General features: G+C 42.5%; 1 protein-coding gene across 8 annotated transcripts in view; it reads right to left on the bottom strand.

Annotated features, from left to right (window-relative positions):
- Otud7a (OTU deubiquitinase 7A) overlaps positions 1 to 22,112 on the bottom strand; it is a 317,930-nt gene that overhangs the window by 69,780 nt on the left and 226,038 nt on the right. For all 8 annotated transcript variants that reach the window (XM_087188263.1, XM_087188261.1, XM_087188260.1 and 5 more), the window contains one exon: positions 5,846 to 6,064. In XM_087188263.1, the coding sequence (XP_087044389.1) occupies positions 5,846 to 6,064 (219 nt within the window). The remainder of the gene's footprint in view (positions 1 to 5,845; positions 6,065 to 22,112) is intronic.

Genomic DNA, 22,112 nt, shown 5'->3' with positions numbered 1-22,112 from the left:
TAAGTTGATTATTTCAGATTTTCTATTTCAGTAATAACTTGACCAATACAGTGTGTAAAACCAGTGGGAAGAAAGGAATGCAGTGGCTGGTAGGAACTATTACATGGGAAGCCACCACTTCCTGATCTTTCTCTGCACCCAGCACAGTGCTGCCTCTGGTCTGTTGTTTCCCTGAAAACTTTGGCTTCAGTGGTCAGATCCACTGGTCAATTTCTAGTGTGCAGGCTCGCTAACTTATGGGCACATTTGGTATCACAGGGCACTTCTTGTGTGAAACACCTTCTTTCCTGGGATTCGGGTCACCATTAACCCCTGGCTTCTCCGCTTCCCAGGCCATGGATTCTGTGTCCCTGGCTGGATCCTTCTGCTGTTCCTGAGGCCTTGAGCCTGGAGCATCCAGCCAGGGCTTTGGACAGGCTCTCTTCTCTTACCCAATCCAGGTAATGCATCTAGCGGATGCTCATTACTGCACAGAGCTGTATCAGGGACATGGGTGGAGGGTCTTCCGAGCAGCTCCCTCCATCTCAGGGATTTCACCATATTCTGCAAACTCCCACATTTATACCTCTAACGCCGCCTCTCCCTAACTCCAGGCTCACATGTTCAGCTGCACAGCACTGTCGCCAGTCTCACCAGAACCTCAGGCATTGCCTGACAGAATCCACCAATCTGCACAGCACCATTATCTACCCACACTGTAAGAACAATATTCTTGGGGTTATGCTCAACTCTTCTGTTTGCCACAGCCCCATCTGATCCCTCAGCAAGGCCTGGAGGTCACCCTTCACAACATATCCTGCTTCCATATCTGCCTGCTTTCCTGCATTTCCCTTGCTCCTCCACAGCTCTGGCCCTCTGTCCTGGAGTAAAGCAGCTGCCTCCTTCCTTTCTTCCTGCTTCTTCTCTTGCGATCCCACAGTCCATTTCTGACAGAGCAGCCAGATGTGAATCAAAGTCTGTCACTTTCCTGCTCGAAATCCTGTGGAGGCTGCACATCCAGCTAATGTTAAGCCTAAAGGACTCGTCATGGTGCCCTAGGGCCTGTTCCATTTCCTGGCCTTTCTTTGCAGCTCCTCCAGCCTTTGCTGCACCTGCACAGGTGATGCTGGCCTTCGTTACTTGGGGCTGGCCTGTGATGCTGTTCCCTCTGCCAGGAGCATCTACATCCAGGTGTCTCTTCCACTCCAGCTCCCCTCTCTGCTCTGGCTTGTTGGTTCCTTCCCCTTACCTGGTGTCCCCTTATTTTGCTTCTTAGCTTCTCCTTGCAGCCACTTCTGCCTCACTTTTTATGGCCTACTTGTTTATGGCCTTTCTTCCTCACTGAGATTCAGTCTCCTCCAGAGCAGGGACTTCCATCTGTCCAGTTTGTGGAGAAGCCCTCGACCTGGACAGGGATTCATGGAGGTGCAGCACCGGTGTCCACGGATGAGTCTGTCGCAGTTTGGCAGCTGCTACACATCTCTGACTTTCAGATGCAAGACCACGACACTCCAGCAGACCACACAACTTGGCCAGTCTGGGATGTGAGCCAGGGTCAGGCTGAATCCAAAGTCTGCAAGCCTCCTCCACATCTTATGACTTCTTTGGCAGGTTCCCTCCAACCAATTGTCCACCCATGGAAGCAAGACTCAGCCCCACAACTCCAAGGTATCCTAAATATGACTCAACATCTCTATTCCAATCTCCTGTGTATAGAGTAACTACTGTGTTACACCAATGTGCCTCTGCCCCGTGACCCATGAGTACACCAGAGTGCCACACAGCACCTACCCACGTGGTAGTTAGCTTCCAGATGAGGCATCGATGTTACTTCCCAAACCTACAAACTCTTCATCTCACACTCTTCCCACTTGAGAAACAGCAAGGTCACTTGATTGAAAAAGACATGAGTTCTTGGGTAGATGAATCACTGATGAATGAGAATCATCTTTCTTTCCTCTCTCAGAGGACAGTAAGTTCTACCTGTAGAAGACCGGGTCCTTCTGTTGTCCCTGAGACTGCCAGGTAGGAGGGGTTGTATCCTCCAGGGTTCTAGGGTTAGGGGAGGATTGGTCTTCTCTACCTGTAGGATCTGTTGGAATTCAAAGCCCGTACCCTACTCAACATGGGGGCCTCACAAAAGGATGGGGCTGCCCACATGCCTCAAACGGGGCGGGTCCCCGAACATCCATGCCTCACAGGCTACTGAGAAGTGAAGCCGTGTCCTGGGGCTCCACCAACTCTGCCTTGGGCAATGCTAACTGAGCGAAGGCCATTTTTTGCCAGTTTTCTGGACCACAACAGCCCTGTGTTGCTCTATAGCCAAAGGAAGAAGTCCCACACCTCAGGTCCCATGAGAACTATGCTATTTCCTACACTTGATCTTAGCCAAAAGACCGAGAAGCGATTTATGGTATTTCCTGCCAACCACAACTAGGCTAACTGACTTTAAGTATATTTTTTCACTACATATTTTTTCATATCTATAATTCAACATATAATAAAGCATTTGCATATCAATAGTTTATTCGTAACCCTTCTAAGTACTTAACTATTGGAAAAGGAATGTACACTTTCCACCCAGCAATGCCGGTGGCTTTCTCATATCACTGTGTTATGGCAGAGTACTGTTTTCCCCATGGATAGTGACGGCTGAGTCCTGAGGAGCCCAGCCCTTCCCAGGGCTCAGAGTCCTACCCCTGGGAGTAGGGGATGGAGTAGCAGATGAGGGTGTCCTGCTGGAATCTGCACACAGAAAGGCCTGAGTGATGGTCTAATCTAAGCCATTGCTTAAGAGCAGAGGGAAAGAGAAGATCTGGGAAGTCAGGTGGATGAGGGCTGGGCTCAGGTTTGATCCCCTAGCCCAGAGACGCCTTGCTTTGCCTCAGGGCTGCACAGCGGCCTGCGCACCTTCCTGCTTTTCAGTGCCAGAATGTGGGAGACGTGCTGAATCCTGCAGTGCCTGTCCCAGGCAGAACCCTGACCTTCACACTCGCACTGCACTGTGAGCACCTTTGACCTCATGCAGAGAGAGCCGGTGGCCTCTCCAAGGTCTTCTGCTAGTGTAGACTGGGGCTTCACTGCTCAGTGGTCTGGGCCTTGAGTCTACATTGATCTCTGCTGCCATTTCCCTCCATTTGCCCAGTGTGGGAAATAAACAATGTGCTGTTTGCAAATTTAACACTTAACTCATTAAGTTTGGGTTTTTAAGAGGTGCCAGACAGGGTATTTGAAGTTCATTAGTACCCTTTTAAAATGCTAGTCAAGAAGGAAAATGTAAGTGATAGAAATTAATATGTGATACAGCTGTTGTTCCCCCTTATCTTTGGGGTGCATGTTCCAAGGCTCCCGTGGATGCCTGAACTCATGGACAGTACTGGACCCTATATATATAGTTTCCCCATATGTACCTATCTAGGATAATGTTTTATATACTGTAATAAATGCTATTTAAATTTTATGAATTATTTCTGGCATTTTCTGTTTAATATTTTCAGACCACAGTTGACTGAAACCTCAGAAAGTAAAACTGGGGGTGAGGGGGACCACTGTGTATGGGAAAAAATTAATAAGAAACATATTCAAAAGAAATGAAGGCTTTTACCAAACACAGTAGGGCTGAAAGGGGAAAGCTGATGTGGCAGATCTACACACAGCGCTCAGAGCTTCAGGCACCTGCATCAACTGCCCTTGATATCTGTGACTGTCAGTGCTGAACTCCGCACAGGTCTGAGCTGCTGCTGACTTCAATGGAGGGCCACTCAGGAAACTTGTGTCTTTGCTAACCCACACCAACTTTCTGGTGGAGAGAGAGCACCTCATCTGAATCAGCCATATGAAACCTTGTTAAGACAGCCGGCCTCCGCAGCAGGTCGTTTCCATGACCACCAATCCCAAGGGACTGTTTTGTTTGTGGATCAGTGAGTGATGCTGAGATGAGACAGCAGGACTCTGGGTGCCAGAACGTGGGTTGTTTTTGATGGCTGCACAGCAGCGGAGACAACAGCTTGTCTAGAGTCAGAGGTGAGACCCAATATAGCAACAGGGATGCGGACCTTGTTCTGCAATCATGCACAGCTCCTTGGGTCCTGTGACTGAGACTGACAGAAATGAGGCCCCATAAACCACCATCCTCTTCTTTGTCAAATGCATCTTCTGCCTCCCTCTGAGAGCAGGTAGGTGGGGATAGCCCTGGGATGGTCTGACAAGCAATGGCATGAAGCCAGGTCTATCGACAAGCCCCGTGCTGGTCAAAATGCCCCACATCACCTGTCTGGATGTTTCCCACTTGCCTTGAAGGTCTACCCCTGTGCATGTTGCTCTGTGCCTGGGGTGAGTGGTATGGACCCATCACTGAACTGTGTGCCCTTCTGGCAGTAAGAGGCACAGCCAGAGCCTGCGTGGTGGGGAGGATGTGGTTAGAGTCCTAACTTCTCCAGTATCTCCCCCTTCCAAACCCACAGCTCTCTGTACAGCTCCTCTCACCCTAGCCTCTCCACCAGGCACAAGGGTAGCAATGCCAGGGCTGTTTTCTGGAACAACAATATCTTTCATGGGTGTTTTAAACTCCACCTCTTCGTTGGCAAACAGTCCTTCCATAGAATCCTCTCATCTCATCAGGCTGTGAGTCACCCTTTCTTTCCTCCCAGGGTCCTGACTGGCCCATCCACCAATGTCCAGCCTACAGATCCTTCTCTTCTGGCTTCCTCTGAAATACTCAGAGGTATCTGGCTGTGTCCATTGAGTCTTGGCCAAGGTGCATTGCTGGCCGCAGCCCTCAGCAGGATCCTGTCTCCGCTGCTTACCCACAAGCTTCCCTTCCTGTTTGGCTGGGATGTCACACATTGGGAGTAACTCCAAGTTCTGCAGGCCAGGCCTCTGGCAATAGAGGCACCATGCTGCAGCAGACAGGAAGAGCTGCCTAAAGACTGAATGCCAACCGGAAGGCCTCACTTCCCAGTCCCAGCAGAAGTGGCCGCCCCTGGCTGGGGACACACTCTGTGTCCACCGTCAGGGCACAGTGGCTGGTAGGGTCCGTATTTGGCAGTGTGTGACTTGGGAAGAAGGGCATAGAGTCTTTCTTACATGTGTGAGAAGCCCCTGAATATTTGATTTTGGAGTATTCAGTGATTAGGAGTGAGATACATATTGCTTTGTCTCTGGAATAACCCAAACCTGTCACTGACATTTACTTTGAACAGATTTTTTTCCCCCACCAGGACTTCAAAGAAAAGATGCTTGCTGTGCTGCCTGGATACTTCCCTGCTGGGCTGTTGGGGTAGAGAGGAAACATGAAGGAGAAGGAGACTAAGGCCAGCTCGAGTTTCCTCAACCTGGAGGCCAGAAAGGCTGGGAGGCAGGAGACGGATGGCCACACAAGGCATCTGTCATTTGGTGCTGTTTCCCCTGGTCAACAGTGTTCTCATCTTCGCAGATGGGGAGCTGAGGCTTGCAGAGGTTACAGGACTTGCCCGTGTCCACAGGAAGGGCCAGGAGTCTCCTATTTTTCTGTCAGGCCTATGATCTTTCCTATGTTTTGTTCAACAGCCATGCAGGAGTTGGATGGGGAGAAGAGAGGAAACAAGGAGGCAAAGAAGCCCAGAGTTCTCTTGCAAGAAGGGTACTGGGATTTAGGAACAAGGGAGGCAGCTCAAGCGATTTCAGCACCACCTGCTCTTCAGCCCCTCCATCCTGCAGGCCTGCGTGGGAACAGCGAGGCTTGAGAACTGGTTCAGTAAAGACACAGAGAGTCCTGATGGCAGCCTCCCAGAGCCTGAGAATGCCGTTCTCTCCTGCTTGGTAAGGGCTCAGGCTGGCTTGCTCTTGCTGAGCCCAAGGCCTGGACCTGCTGGCCGAAACAACTTACCTGCCTGTTCCAAAGCTACCATGGTCGCCTGCTCGATCAAGTCCCGCTCGATGAAGCTCCTGAAGTCCTCACTGTACACACTCAGGTCTGGCAGCTGGAATGTGTAGATTGGCATCTCCAGAGGGAATTGCTCATTGTTGCATTCATTTGCCACGTGGGACCGGGCCAGGGAGACGATGGCTGAGCTGGCATGCGAGATCCCCCGGGAGAGCCGCTTTTCTGCAGGGAAGAAGAAAACACAGGTACCGGGACTGAGTCAGTGTGAGTGTGGTTCTGTGTGCACACACAGACACATAGGAGCACACATGTACACCTACACACATGCAGTACCCATGAACAGGTGTGCACACAGATACACACAAACACACATGTACCTACAGCGACACACCATACACAGGCACACACACAAATACACATTACACACCCGAGCCACACATATACACGCTGCACACATACATACAGATACAGGAACATGTGCACACTGCACAGGAAAATATCCACAGGTGAGTATACGTGCGGGACGTTAGGTTAGAATCCAAAGGCAATTCTCAGAAGTCATATATTTTCCCATTCCAATAAACAGTCATGGAAACAGAATGGATTTCAGAATGGATGGTTTTGATTCACCTGTGATTTCCTTCTGACCTCACAGGATTAAGTTCTTTTGTAATTTGAGAAAGGCAACAAGAGAAGTCAGAGACACAGATCACTGGGAATAAGAGCAGCGGGGCACACAGGGCTGGCTCGCATGTTCCTTGGAGATGGCCCCATTGGTTCCTGAGCGTGGCCCAAATCCTCCAGAGCAGAGCCAGGGAGACCCCAAGTGGTCCTGCCTCCTGCCCGCCGTTCCAAGGTCACACATCTGGCCACAGACTCCACTCTGCGTCCGGGAAGGGAGGGGCTGGTGATGGGCTTCCAGGTTAGAGAAGCGAGGGGGCACGGGCATCCACAGTCTGCTGTCCAGACATCCAGAAGGCTGCTCTCCATGGTGGAGATCTTTGAGCCGGGTCCAGCACGCTCCTATCAACCATCACCTATTTACTGATTCATGAGCTGCAACTAGGGCGGTAGGAGCATTGTGATTTGTAGTAAAAGGTGATATTATTAAGCAGATCCAAACAGGAAATATTCAAACTGAGTCTGAAGGGAAAAGCATTTTTGAACTAAAAACAGATTATATTTAAGACTATACGAGAAATATATACTCCTAATTCCAACACGTCACCACCACCACCACCCCTTCCCCAGCACCACCTCCAGAGCTGTACACACAGGATCTCTCTGTCTCTCTCGATCCCTATCCCGGTTTCTCCTTCTCTCTCACACACACACAAACAGATTTTTTTCACTGCTGGGGGTCAAACTCTGGGCTTTGCACAAGGTAGGAAAGCACTCTATTGCTAAGCAAGACCCCAGCCTTGAGTCTTTTTTTTCCCCCCATTAACTTTGGTACATTTTAGGTATAAAATACAGTTACATCCATCATTGGGATCTTGTACCATTACATGCGTCTCTTGGTTCTTATTTTTTCCCCCTTCCCTTGCCCTCCCTTCAACCCCTCCACCTTTCCCTATTTGCAAAGACCTTGCTTCCATTTTTTCCTCTTCTCATATTTTTTCCTTTCCCTTTTTCCCTTCCCCTACCCCTCCCACTTCCCCTGCTCTTTTAGACCTTTTCTTCCTGTTACACAATATCAGTTATACATTTTTAAAAATTACAATATTAAGATCTAGGAGACATTACCACAGATTTTACAGAATTTAAAAGGATATAGAAAGCATATTACAAAAATCTTTTTTGAAATAAATTTGACAACTTCTAAGAAGTACCTTGGAAGACAAATTAATGAAACTAACTCTGGAGGAAATATAAAATTTGAATAGCACCTATTAAAGGAAGTATATTCCTAGCTTGAAAACCTACCTATACGACAACAGCAGGCTCATAAACATTTTAACTGATAAATTATATCAAACAATTAAAGCAGAAAAAAGAAGGGACACTTCTCCCCTCATTTTAGGAAATCAACATTGTGCTAATCCTAAAACTGGATAAAGATAATAGAAGAAAAAAGTATGAACATAAATAGAAATTTGTTTAACAAAACAAACTATTCGAAGTCAGATCTGGCAGGATGTAGAAAGTGGTTTTGTTATAGGGATGGCAGTGTTGGTTCAGCATTGGAAGATCCACCCCCAAAAATCATCATTTTAACAGAGGAAAGGAAAAAGCCATATGATCCTGTCACTAGTTGGAGAAAAAGTATTGGACTAAATTCTTCAATTCTACAGCTGTTCATGGTAAAAGCTATCAGGAGCCTAGAAGTAGAACAGAAACTTCTCAACAGATTAAAGACATGTACTCAATACTTCCAGCTAGAACACCTTATATGAATGGAGAAGATACAATGCTTTCTCCTTAAGGTGGGGAACAAGGGCAGACATGCTTACTCTTTATCTGTCCATTAAACTTTGAAACCTAGTCCCCACCAAAATAGTCTGGCAATAAAATGACACAACTAGGATAGGATTGGCAAGGTAGAAGCAAAATCTTTATATGTAGATGAAATGGTCATCTACAGAAAAAATACTAAGAAATCTCTAGGAGCCCCTAGAACTTGTACTTGAATTTAGCAGGATTAGAAAACACAAGGTATATATAAAAATTCAGGTCTGTGTGTACTTGCTATAAATGAAGAATTGGATATTGAAATTTAAAAGTTATGTAGGGGTACAAAGGACCCAGAAAAGTCAAAAACAAAAACAAAAAAACCAAAGCAGTGTTGGAAGACGTTTAGTACCTAATTTTAAGACTTCTTCTAAAGCTACAGTAATCAAGGCAGTGTTGGTGTAAGTAAAGACATATAGATCATGGAATAAAACAGAGAATCTAGAAATAGAACCACACATATATGGTCCACTGAGTTTTGAAAGATTATTTAATATTAGCATTTTATAGAATATAAACTCAATTCAAGAGCCGAGGAAGAGAGTGTTTTCAGCAAACAGCACTAGAACACCTGGTATTTGTATATAAAAAATTAACCTCAACCCTTTTTTTCCATACATGAAAAATAACTTGAAGGGATATATGAACCTAAATAAGAAAGCCTAAAAGTATAAAACTTTAAGAAGAAATTATAAGGGAAAATATTTATGAATTCAGGGTAGGCAAGAACTACCTAGGATACAAAAAATATGATGTATAAAAGAAAAAAATTGATAAATGAGATTCCATCAAAATTTAGAACTTTAAATGACATCATTAAAATGAAAAGTAGTCTTTAAACAGACCATGTTTCCAATGCATATAACCTATGACCAGAATATATAAAGAATTCTTAGAGCTCATTAATAGACAACCCAATTAAAATGTAGACATAAGAAAATGATAAATAGCCAGTATAGCACAAGGAATGGTGTGCAACTCTAGAATCAGAAAAATATAATCAGTACAATAATAAGATTGATTTATACACTCATTAGGCATATGAAGTTAGAAGTTTTAAAAGCCTTATCATGACTTTTTCTTTTCGTTGGATTCTCCCCCTTTGCGTTTAATTTGTCATGCCCAATGGATTCATTCTGCTGGGTTTCAGGGGTTGTGATCCTCATTGTCTTTTCCTAGGGTATTGTCTAAAATGTTTTGGAGTGCCGGTTTGGTATTCATGAAGTTCCTGAGGTGCTCTTTATCATGAAAGTATCTTATTTCCCCATCAATTTGGAAAGATAGTTTTGCAGGGTAGAGCAATCTGGGTTGGAGGCTGTTTTCCTTTAGGGCTTGAAATACATCACTCCAAGCTCTTCTTGCCTTGAGGGTTTGCATTAAGAAGTCTGCTGTGATTTTGATGGGCTTTCCTTTGTATGTGATTTGTTTCTTTTCTCTCACTGCTTGTAGAATTTTGTTCTTCTGTTGGATTTCTGGAATCCTAACTATTATATGCCTATGTGTAGATTTTTTTGATTAAGGCTAGCTGGAGTCCTATATGCCTCACTTATCTGTATGTCAAGTTCTTTTCCCCTGCTTGAGGAGTTTTCTGCCATCACTTCTGTGAAAAGTTTTTTTATGTAGTCTGCACTCTCTCCTGTTTCTTCCTTGACTCCAATCAGTCTTATGTTATTCTTCTTTGCATCGTCTAGCAGCTGCTGGATTGATTTCTCATGTTCCCTTACAATTTTAAAGCAATTTTTCTTTTCTTCCTCACTAATTACAATCTTATCTTCTATATGTGAAATTCTATCCTCACATTGGTTCATTCTGCTGTGCAGACTTTCGATGGAGTTTTTAATCTCTTGGAAATCTGTTTGTATCTGTTTTATGGATTCCATTCATTTCCTATTTTGGGATTCCATCATGTTCCTCAGATCCTCTATTTTTTAATCTGTGTCCTCTCTAGATTTATTAATCATGTCTTGCACCATAAGCAAAATCTTTGCTGTTATCTGAGTAATTATTTCTGATTTTATTTTTCCCAGATCCTCTTTTGTTGCCAGTTCAGAGAGTCCAGGTTGTTGAGTATCAGATTATTCCATCTGGTTTCCCTTTGGGGTTGCTGTAGGTGATCTGGAACTCTGTTTTTGAGGCTTTTTTATGTGTTTTCTCATTTCTACGGGGAAGGTGGTGGTGGTGGTGCTTCTGGCACCCATGTGGCTCACCTTCTCTGCCCTAGGAGCTTGGAATGGCATCAGGGGAGCTTCCTTCAGGGTTCTGGGACCAGCTCAGCTTCTCTGCCCTAGGAGCTTGGGATGGTGGTCAGGGAGCTTCCTTCTGGGTGCTGGGACCAGTTCACCTTCTCTGCCCTAGGAGCCTGGGATGGCAGTGGGGGAGCTTCCTTTGGGTCCTGGACCAGCTGAGCTTCTCTGCCCTAGGAGCCTGGGATGGAGGCGGGGAGCTTCCTTCTGGGTGCTGGGACGGGCTCACCTTCTCTGCCCTAGGAGCCTGGGATGGCAGTGGGGGAGCTTCCTTTGGGTCCTGGACCAGCTGAGCTTCTCTGCCCTAGGAGCCTGGGATGGAGGTGGGGAGCTTCCTTCCGGGTGCTGGGACCAGCTCACCTTCTCTGCCCTAGGAGCCTGGGATGGAGGTGGGGAGCTTCCTTCCGGGTGCTGGGCCCCCAGCCTTGAGTCTTTACACATGAACTCAGTGATCCTTCTATTGGAAGCATCAATGAAACATTTTACAGGGTTTGTCATATTCAAAGTTATACCCCAGAGAAACAGAAATGAGAGGTGTGAATGCAAAGTGGGAGAATGCACAGAACTCTGTAACTGATAAAGCCAGCTCCAACACTGATGATTGAGGTCAGGACAGCTATGTGGACTATGTTTTTCCAATTCTCTGTCTTTTAGATGCTCAGGCCTCTGGGGCTATGCTGACTGGGGACAAGCTACCCCTTTGAGGGCAGCCACATCTTAGGGACAGCAAAGGACTTGCGCAGGAACACGCCTTTCAGTGCAAGCCAACTCACCCATTGTCCACACTGAACCCTCTCCCCCACTCAGCTCCGAAGACCCAAAGTATTCCTTGCCCTTACCCCCCAGGGCTAGGTTCTGGACAACTACAGCCGGGACCTACACCCCCAGAGCCACTGAAGTGATTAACAGCAGCCGGTCCTAGGTCAGCTCACTCCACCTTGCCCGCCCCTTCCACAGAATCCACAAGAGATTCCCTTAATATCCATGTCATCTTGCTCCATCTGCCTCCTGCCCTGCCTATGCCTTCCTTTGTGGCCCATGTGGTGGGCTGTGCCTCCTGTTCCAAGCAACAGTGAATAGAAACTTTTTCCTTTACAACAAGTTATTTGTCTGTCTTACCATACCTGATTAAAATAAAATAAAATAAATCTTAGGTACATTTTATTTTTATTTTATTTTTCCCCCTAGGTAAATTTTAAACAAGTGGATAAATCTTTATTAGAAGGATAGATATTTTAGATTTTGCACAGTCTTTACAGTCTCAACTACTCAATGCTAGCACTAGTGCAGCCACACACAATACATCCACGAATGGGCATGAGATGTTTCTAATAAAACTTTATTTAAAAAGCAGACAGTGGCCAGATTCAGCTCATAAGGCATCATTTACAGGCCCTGGATTTAGACTGTGGATGCTTCATTTTCCATTTGAGCACACTGTGACTTCAGGAGAACTCTGCTAAGGGAGACAAGTGTAATTCAGAGACTACAATTTCTGTTTTATTAAAAATAGGTATGTCTTCTGAAATGTCTGATACAAGCGCAACAGAGCAGGTGCCAGTGACACTAGGCCAAGTGCGCCAGTCCCTGTAAGCCGAGTGAGGTCCTCCTAGAACTCTCAGAAGGATGAGATCACAGGTCGCTTTGTGTGCTGTGCAGGGACTGCCCTGTCATCATCTGTCCGGACCACCACTGCCTTAGAGCTTTACCGCTATGGTGCCAAGGACGCGGTCATCAGGGAAGCCCCGGGGAGGACAGAACCAAGTGCCTGGAAGAGGCCGTCCTCCTGCCCCAGACCTGCTGGCAGAAAAGCAGCAGCACTGAGAACAATATATCCGTAAGGGTAAGCGAGTGAACGGGGCTCAGCATCCTCTCCCTGAACCCAGTTGCAGATGCCCAGGAGCAGAGGGGCCAGAAGGGGCAGGCTCCGTGGGCAGGGCCAGGAGGGGCTGCTGGCTCTGCGTGCTTTTCCGCTCCCCAGCAGAGCCCTCGGGGGGTCACTGCCCTTCCCCATTGTTACCACAGTGTGGGCCAGCAGCTGCGTGGGTCCAAAGCCAGCTGGAGGAGAGTCACGTACATCCAGGGCACAGCGGGGTTGGGCACCGATAACAACGGGCACAGCCTCCTCTCCTTTCCGCAGCGCAACCGGAGCTTGGCAGTTACCACGGAAGGAGCGGCCCCCAGAAATAAGCAATTTCTAAAACAGAGGTGCTGCGAGTTTCCTTGAGGAGAAAAGACAACTCTGGGGAAGGGAGCAAGTGGGGAATGTTTTCAATCTGAATTAGAACATTTGAGATCCAGCAATTCCAATGTTGTGTATTTATCTAAAGAAAAGGAAATCAGTATGCCAAGACATCCACATTCCCACGTCTACTGCGGCACTATTCATAACAGTCAAGATATGGGCACAGGGCCGGAGATTTTAGCTCAGTGGTTTCGCCGCCTGCTACGCAAGCACAAGGACCCGAGTTCGAGCCCCAGTACCAAAAAAACCAAAAAACAAACAAACAAAAAAACTAAATAAGATATGGGCACAACCCAAGTGTCCATCAATGGATGAATGGATGAAGAAAATCTAGATAAAGAAAATCTGTTACAATATCTGTAATGGAATATTCTTCAGCCATAAAAGAAGGAAATTCATTTGCAACAACATGGATGAACACGGAGAAGTGAAATAAGCCAGGTACAAAGATACAAATACCATATCATCTCACTCACACGTGGAAGCAAGATAAATGAATCTCATAGAAGTAGGGAGTGGAACAGTGGTTACCAAAGGGTGCAGAGTCTGGGAGGGGAGGGGAGACAGAGGCTGGAGATTGGGCACAAAATCACAATTATGTAGGGGGAATAAATTCTAGTGTTCCACGGCACAGTAGGGTGACTATAATCATAATTTTTATATATTTCAAAATAAGCAGAAGAGAGGATTTTGAATGTTTCCAGCACAAAAATTATAAGTATTTGAGATGGTGAATATGCTTATCATCCCCATTTGATCTTTATACTCTGCATACATGTTCTGATGGCTGATAACACAGGCACTGGGAGCTGACAGGGAAACTGAGGAAACAGCAGTGGGGGGGTACATGCAGGAATGGTCCAAGGAAGTCCACAAAGTCCTTTTGCCAGGAAGCAGAATAAATGGACCCAATTCCAAATAGGCCTAGCAAAGAGATAAAGAGACTATTAGATTGTTAAATAATAATAATGACAAAGAACTAATTGGCAATGAAAACATGTAAAAGTTGACTCACAATGGAGGCGTGTGTGGAATGAGTGAGTGGTTAGGACATCATACGAAAGGAATCTCCTGGGAGACAGAAGTGAGCTACAAGAAGACAGCAGAGGGAGGGCTGCAAAATGTTCAAGGAAAAGAATTTGAACTGAGAATTTTTATTCTACTAAACAAAACTGTAAGTATATCCCATAAACCTTTCTAAGCACTGAAAGCCTTAGGCGATTCATTATGTAAAAAAATTTTTTGAAAGTAGTCTTTGGGGAAATACTCTTTCAGCAAAAGAGAAATGAACACAGCCACCCATCTCTCAATGATAGGGATGTGCTCTGAACAGTGTGTGGTGGTGTGAACTTCACAGGGTGCTTATGGATTTAGATGGGTCAGTCTCTTAATATGACCTCCTGATGCCATCAAGGGATGCAGTAGACATAGATGTCTGGGGCTGCTGCCCGCATAACACAGCAGACTGTTTTACAGCAAACTTTTAATAAGTAGAAGGAGTATACCCTAAAATAATGATAAAACTATAATATAGTAAAAGTATAAAGCACTAGCAGTCACCTATTATCATCAGGTATTACATGATCACACTTACATTATATCAGTTATATATTAAAATATCATTACTGAATGATAAGTAATGTGCCAAACCTTTATAGGACTGGCCGTGCAACAGGTTTGTTTACATAAACATCACCACAAACATATGGGCAATGTTTGTGCTCTGACATTACAATGGCTATTGCATCACTAGACATAAGATGTTTTCAGCTCCAACAGAATCTCATGGGATTCCATTGTAAATCAGTCTGTCATTGTTGAAATGTCATTTTGGAGTACACGAAATGATATGAGCAAATAAATATGAGCAAATAAAGAAGTTACTTTTTATCTAAATCCACAAAGGGGACAAAAAACCAAAACGCAACCTAAAGAGGATTGAGGGAGAAAATAGGAGCTTATTCATGCATATTTATTTTTTAGGATAAAATATGATGGTCAATAAGTTTTTTAAAATCATAGAACCCAAACCTAAATACAGGTTTAAAAGAACAGAGGTAATTGCCACATAAATAAAAGTAGAATGTTTAACTTTCAAACAAACAAACACAAAAAGTTTTCAAATAAAATATACAACATAAAGAATTGTGGCTGTGAAACAAAACTAAGTGAATTAAATTTTCTATTTGAAAGATACAGATTCTTGGATTAAATGATAAAACCTGATGATAAAAACACTTCTGAGAATTACTACTAATATGAAAGGTTAAGGAAGAGTTGAAAATAGATGAAACTTGATATTCTAGGTAAATATGAACCAATAGAAAACCAGGGTGGTAGTATAATTTCAACTTGAAGATACAGTTACATGGAACAAAGAGACATCTATCTATCTATCTATCTATCTATCTATCTATCTATCTATCTATCTATCTGAAGTTTATTGGTATATTTTAGATATACATAATGATCACATTCATCATAGGGAATTTGTATCTGTACATGATATATCCTGATTCTTCTTTTTCTTTCCCATTCCCTCCCCTCCCTTTAAACCCTCTTCCCTTCCTTATTTACAAAAGCTGTTTCCACTTTTTCTTCTTTTCTCTTTTTTTCCTTTCCCGCCACTGTCCCCCTCCTCCCTCCCTAGATTCCCTTCCTATTTGAGCATTTTCTTCCTATATCCCAATATCTGTTATACATTTTGGTCCTTATTTACACTTTCAGTTTCTCACACCAGAGAAACCATGCAGTATTTACACATGTGTGTCCGATTTGTTTCACTTAAGAATATGGTCTCAAGGTGCATCCATTTAGCTAGAAATGTCTCATTTATCCTTCTTTATGGGAGAGTAGTACTCCATTGAATAAAAAAACCCCACATCTTTATCCACTCATCTGTTTATAGGCATTTAGACTGTTTCTAAGATTTAGCTATTACACACTGTGCTGCTATAAACATGGGTATGCATATATTGCTGTGGTATGATGCTTTTAATTCTGATTGGTGAATTGAGACCATTAACATTGATGGTTATAACTGATACATATTGACTTATCATTGTCATGACTTTTTATTTTCGTTGGATTCTCCCCCTTTGCATTTAATTTCTTGTCGTGCCTGATGGATTCATTTTGCAGGGCTTCCTAGGGTTGTGATCCTCATTGTCTTTTCCTAGAATATTGTCAAAAATTTTTTGGAGTGCTAGTTTGGTATTTATGAAGTTCCTAAGGTGCTCTTTGTCACCAAAGTATCTCATTTCTCCATCAATTTTGAAAGATAGTTTTGCAGGGTAGAGCAATCTGTGTTGGAGGCTGTTTTCCTTTAGGGCTTGAAATACATCACTCCAAGCTCTTATTGCCTTGAGGTTTTGCATTGAAAAGTCCGCTGTGATTCTGATGGTCTTTCCTTTGTATACGATTTGTTTATTTTCTCTAACTGCTTGTAGAAATTTGTTCTTCTGTTGGGTTTCTGCTATTATATGCCTATGTGTAGATTTTTTTTTTAATCAAAGCTAGTTGGAGTCCTATATGCATCACTTATCTGTATGTCAAATTCTTTTCTCCTGCTTGGGAAGTTTTCTGCCATCACTTCTGTGAACAGTTTTTTTTATGTAGTCTGCACTCTCTCCTGTTTCTTCCTTGACTCCAATCAGTCTTATGTTATTCTTCTTTCCATTGTCTAGCAGCTGCTGGATTGATTTCTCATGATCCCTTACAATTTTAAAGCAATTTTTCTTTTCCTCCTCACTAATTGCAATCTTATCTTCTATATCTGAAATTCTGTCCTTGCATTGGCTCATTCTGCTGTGTAAGCTTTCAATGGAGTTTTTAATCTCCTGGAAATCTGTTTGTATCTGTTTTATGGATTCCATTTGTTTCCTATGTTGGGATTCCATCATGTTCCTGAGCTTCTCTCTAGATTTATTAATCATGTCTTGCACTAGGAGCACAATGTCTCCTGTTATCTGAGAAATTATTTCTGATTTCATTTTTTCCAGATCCTCTTTTGTTGCCAGTTCAGGGAGTCCAGGTGGTTGAGTATCAGATTGTTCCATCTCATTTCCCTTTGGGGTTGCTGTAGGTGATCTGGAAGTCTGGTTTTGAGACTTGTTTACATATCTTCTCATTTCGATGGGGGAGGGGGGGATGTGTGCTGCTGATGCCCACACTGTTCGCCTCCCCCTCTGCACTGGGAGTGGTGGTACATAGGACCAGAAGCTTCCTCCTCTGTGCTGTGAGTGGTGGTATGATGCTTTTAATTCTTTTGGGAAGATACCTAGATGGTGAATAGCTGGGTCAAATGAAACCTCTAATCCTAGTTCTTTGAGGTATTTCCACACTGATTTCCACAGTGATTGCACCAGTCTACTCTCCCACCAACAGTGGAGAAGGGTCGATTTTCCCCTGCAGCCCTGCCAGCATTTGTTATTGGTTGATTTCTTGATAATAGCTATTCTGTACGGAGTGAGATGAAACCTCAGTATTGTTTTAATTTGCATCTTTCAAATGACCATTGATTGAACATTTCTTCATATATTTATTTGATCTTTCTACTTTTTCATCTGAGAAGTGTCTATTCATTTCAGATGCCCATGTTTTGGATCAGGTCTTTAAATTTAGGGGGTATGATTGTTTGAGTTCCTTATGTATTTTAGATATTAGTCTTTTGAGGAACAACTGGAAAAATTTTTTTCCCACTCTGTGAGTTATCTCTTCACTCTGTTGGTGATTTCTTTTACTGTGCAAAAGCTTTTTAAATAAGATGAGATCCTAGTTGCTGATTCTTTGTAATATTTCTTGTGCAATTGGGCTTTTGTTCATGAAGTCTTTGCCTACGCCTGTGTCTTCAAGAGTTCTATCTATGCTATCTTCCAGAAGATTCAGTGTTTCTAATATTTAGATGTTTGATCCATTTTGAATTTATTTTAGTGGATGGTGAGAGACATGAATCTAGTTTTATTTAGTCTTTGGCATGTGCTAAGCCAGTTTTCCTAGCACCATTTATTAAAGAAATTATCTTTCTTCTAGTGAAGGTGTTTGGACCCTTTGTCAAAGGAAAGGTGGCCGAGTGTGTTTGTAGTCATTTCTGCATCTTCTAATCTGTTCCACTGATCCTTGGGTCTGTTTGTTGCCTGTACCATGATGGGTTTTTTTGGTATGGGGGATTGAACTCCGGACCTTGCACTTGCGAGGCAGGCATGACCATGATGTTTTTATCACAGTAGCTTTGTAGTATAATTTCAAGGCAGGGATTGTGATGCCCCCTGCCCTGCCTTTGTAGCCCAGAATTCTTTGTGGTATTCTAGGTCTCTTCTGGTTCCAAATGAATTTTAGAATTGTTTTCTCTAATTCTGTGGGATATGCTATTGGTATTTTTATCAAGATTGCATGAAATCTGTATAACAATTTTGGGAGTATAGCCATTTTTACTATGTTGGTTTCTCCTACCCAATAGCAAGGGATATCTTTCCACTTTCTGATATCCTCTTTAATCTCCTTTTTCAGTGTACTGTAGTTTTCACTGCAAAGATTTTACTTTTATTTCCTTTGTTAGATTGATTCCTAAGTATTTCATTTTTTTTGGATGCTATTATGAAAGGTGTGGTTTGCATAATTTCTCTCTCAGTGAGTTTGTTATTTGTATACAGGAATGCTATTGACTTTTGATTGTTGACTTTGTATCCAGCTATGCGATTGAATTTGGTTATTAAATCTAGAAGTCTTTTGGTGAACTTTTTTTGGGCTTCTCTGTAGAGTATCATGGTTTCTGAAAATAATAACAATTTAATTTCTTCTTTTCCTATCTTTATTCCTTTCATTTCTTTCTCTTGTCCAATTGCTCTGGCTAATGTTTCCAGGACTATATTGAATAGGAGTGGTGACGGTGGACATCTTTGTCTTATTCATGATTTTAGAATCAAAGCTTTTGGTTTTTGTCCATTTATTATGATGTCCATTTAGTTGGCTGTTGGTTTGTCATAGATGGCTTTTATCACACTGAGATAAAGACTATCTATTCCAATGTTCTCTAGAGTTTTTATCGTGAATGATGTTGGACTTTGTCAAATGCTTTTTCTGCATCTATTGAGATGATCATGTGCTTTTGTCCTTGGCTCTGTTGATATAGTGTATTACATTTATTGATTTGCATATGTTGAACCATCCCTGCATTCCTGGGATGAATCCCACTTGGTCATTGTGTATAATTTTCTTGTTGATTTGCTGTATTCTGTTTGCCAAGATCTTATGGAGGATTTTTGCATCTATGTTCATTAGAGAGATTGACTTGTAGTTCTCTTTTTGTGGTTGGGTCTTTCTCTGCCTTTGGTATGAGGGTAATGGTTGCTTCCAGAAATGACTTTGGGAGTATTGTTTCCCTTTCAACTTCATTAAAGAGTTCGAGGAACAGTAGTATTAGGTCTTCTCTAAATTTCTTGTAGAATGCAGCAGTGAATCCATCAGGACCTAGGCTTTTCTTTGTTGGTAGGTTTTTAATTACATGTTCAATTTCATTGACAGGTATTGGGCTATTTGGAATTTTTATATCTTCTTGATTCAGCTTTGGTAATTCATATGTATCTAGAAATCTGTCCATTTCTTCTGTGTTTTCCATCTTATTTGAGTATAGATTCTCAAAGTAGGTATTGATGATCTTCTGGATTTCTGCAGGATATGTTGTTTCACCTTTTTCATTCTTAATTGCACAGACTTGAATGTTTTCTTTCCTTTTTTTGGATAAGGTTGCCTAGAGGTTTGCCAATTTTATTTAATCTTTCAAAAAAACAACTCATCAATTCATTGATTCTTTGTATTGTTATCTTATTCTCAATTGCATTAATTTCTGCCTTGATCTTTTAAAAAATGTTATTTTATTGGTACATTTTAGATATACAATATAATGACATTCATCATTGGGAATTTGCACCTTTACATAATCTTTCTTGGTTCTTATTTTTCCCACTTCCTCTGCCCTCCCTTCAACCCCTCCATCGCTCCATATTTACAAAGACTTTGTTTCCATTTTTTCATTTTCTCATATTAATTCCATTCCCTTCTTTCCTTTCCCATACACCTACCACACCCCTACCGCTTCCTGTTCTCCTTTGCCCGTTTTCTTCCTATTTCACATTATCTATTATACCTTTTAGTCCTTATTTAAATTTTCAGTTTCTCACACTAGAGAAACTATTCATTATTTACGCATGTGTGTCCTATTTATTTCACTTAAGAGTATGCCTCAATGTGCATCCATTTAGCTATAAATGTCTCTAATTTCTCATTTTTTATGGCTGAGTAGTACTCCATTTTATAAAAAACCCCACATTTTCTTGATCCAGTCTCCAGCTGATGGGCACTTGGGCTGCTTCCAAGTTTTAGCTACTAGAAATTGTGCTGCTATGAACATGGGTACGCATATATCACTGTGGTATGATTCTTTTAATTCTTTGGGGAAGATACCCAGCAGCAGAATAGCTTGGTCAAATGGGACTTCCAGTCCTAGTTCTTTGAGGTATCTCCATACTGATTTCCACAGTGATTGCACCAGTCTACACTCCCACCAACAGTGGAGCAGGGTTCCTCCTTCCCCACAGCCCTGCCAGCATTTGTTATTGGTTGATTTCATGATAGCAGCCATTCTTTCTGGAGTGAGATGGAATCTCAGCATTGTTTTCATTTGCATCTCTCGAATGACCAGTGATGTTGAACATTTTTTCATATGTCTATTTGCTATTTCTACTTCTTTGTGTGAGAAATGTCTGTTCATTTCATATGGCCATTTTTGGCTTGAGTCTTTAAATTTGGGAGGTCTGCTTTTTTAAAGTTCTTTATAGATTCTAGATAGTCTGAGGAACAGCAGGGGAAGATTTTTTCCCACATTGTGGTTGTCTCTTCACACTGCTGGTGGTTTCTCTTGCTGTGCAGAAGCTTTTTAATAAGAAGAGATCCCACTTGTTGATTCTTTGTGCTAGTTCATGGGCAACTGAGGTTTTGTTCACAAAATCTTTTCCTACACCAATGTCTTCAAGAGTTCTACCTAACCTCTGTTCCAGCCAGTTCAGCATTTCTATTTTAATATTTAGATCTTTAATCCCTTTTTATTTTAGTTTAGTGAGTGGTGGGAGATATTGGTCTAGTTTAAATCTCTGGCAAGTGGAAACCCAATTTTTACAGTACCATTTTTTAAAGAGGCTTTCATCCAGTGAGGGTATTTGGCTCCTTTGTAGAATATGAGGTGGCTGAGTCTGTCTGGAGTTGTTTCTGCATCTTCTAATCTGTTCCATTGGTCCTCAGGTCTGTTTCTTTGCCAGTACCATGCTGTTTTTATCACGGCAGCTTTGTAGTGTAGTTTCAAGTTGGGGGTTGTGATACCCTCTGCCATATCTCTGTTACCTAGAATTCTTTTGCCATTCTGGGTCTCTTCTTGTTCCAAATGAATTTTTGGATTGTTTTCTCAAGGTCCATGAAGTACGCTGCTGGGATTTCAATTGGGACTGCATTGAATCTATATAGCAGTTTTGGAAGTATGGCCATTTTCACTATGTTGATCCTTCCTATCCAGGAGCAGGGGATGTCTGTCCATTTTCTGATATCATCTTCAATCTCTCTTTTCAGAGTGCTATAGTTTTCAGGGAAGAGGTCTTTGATTTCTTTTGTTAGATTGATTCCTAGGTATTTCAGTTTTTTGGATGCTATGTGAAAGGAATTGTTTGCCCTATTTCTGTCTCAGTGAGTCTGTTGTTGGTATAGAGGAAAGCTATTGATTTTTGTGTGTTGACCTTGTATCCAGGTACTGTACTGAATTTAGTTATTAAGTCTAGAGGACTTTGGTGGAGCTCTTGGGGTCTTCTATACAGAGTATCATGTCATCTGAAAATAATGACAATTTGACTTCTGCATTTCCTATCTTTATTCCTTTTATTTCTTTCTCTTATCTAATTGCTGTGGCTAATGTTTCCAAAACTATATTGAACAGGAGTGGTGATAGTGGACATCCTTGTCTTGTTCCTGATTTTAGTGTGAAGGATTTCAGTTTTTGACCACTTAGTACGATATTGGCTGTTGGTTTTTCATAGATGGCTTTTATCAGATTGAGGTAGAGACCATCTATTCCAATTCTTTGTAGGGTTTTTATCATAAATGCATGTTGGATTTTGTCAAATGCTTTTTCTGCATCTATTGAGATGATCATATGGTTTTTCTCCTTGGCTTTATTGATATAGTGCATTTTGTCAATTGATTTGCATATGTTGAACCATCCCTGCATCCCTCAGATGAATCCCACTTGGTCAGGGTGTATGATCGTCTTTTTTTTTTTGTATTAAATTCT

Source organism: Heterocephalus glaber, unplaced genomic scaffold (assembly GCF_053883595.1).
Source record: "Heterocephalus glaber isolate CG9 unplaced genomic scaffold, H.glaber_assembly_v1.0 deba00001531, whole genome shotgun sequence".
Lineage (NCBI taxonomy): Eukaryota > Metazoa > Chordata > Mammalia > Rodentia > Bathyergidae > Heterocephalus > Heterocephalus glaber.
The sequence above is the reverse complement of the archived record's forward strand: the minus strand, read 5'-3'. Positions and strand labels throughout refer to the sequence as shown.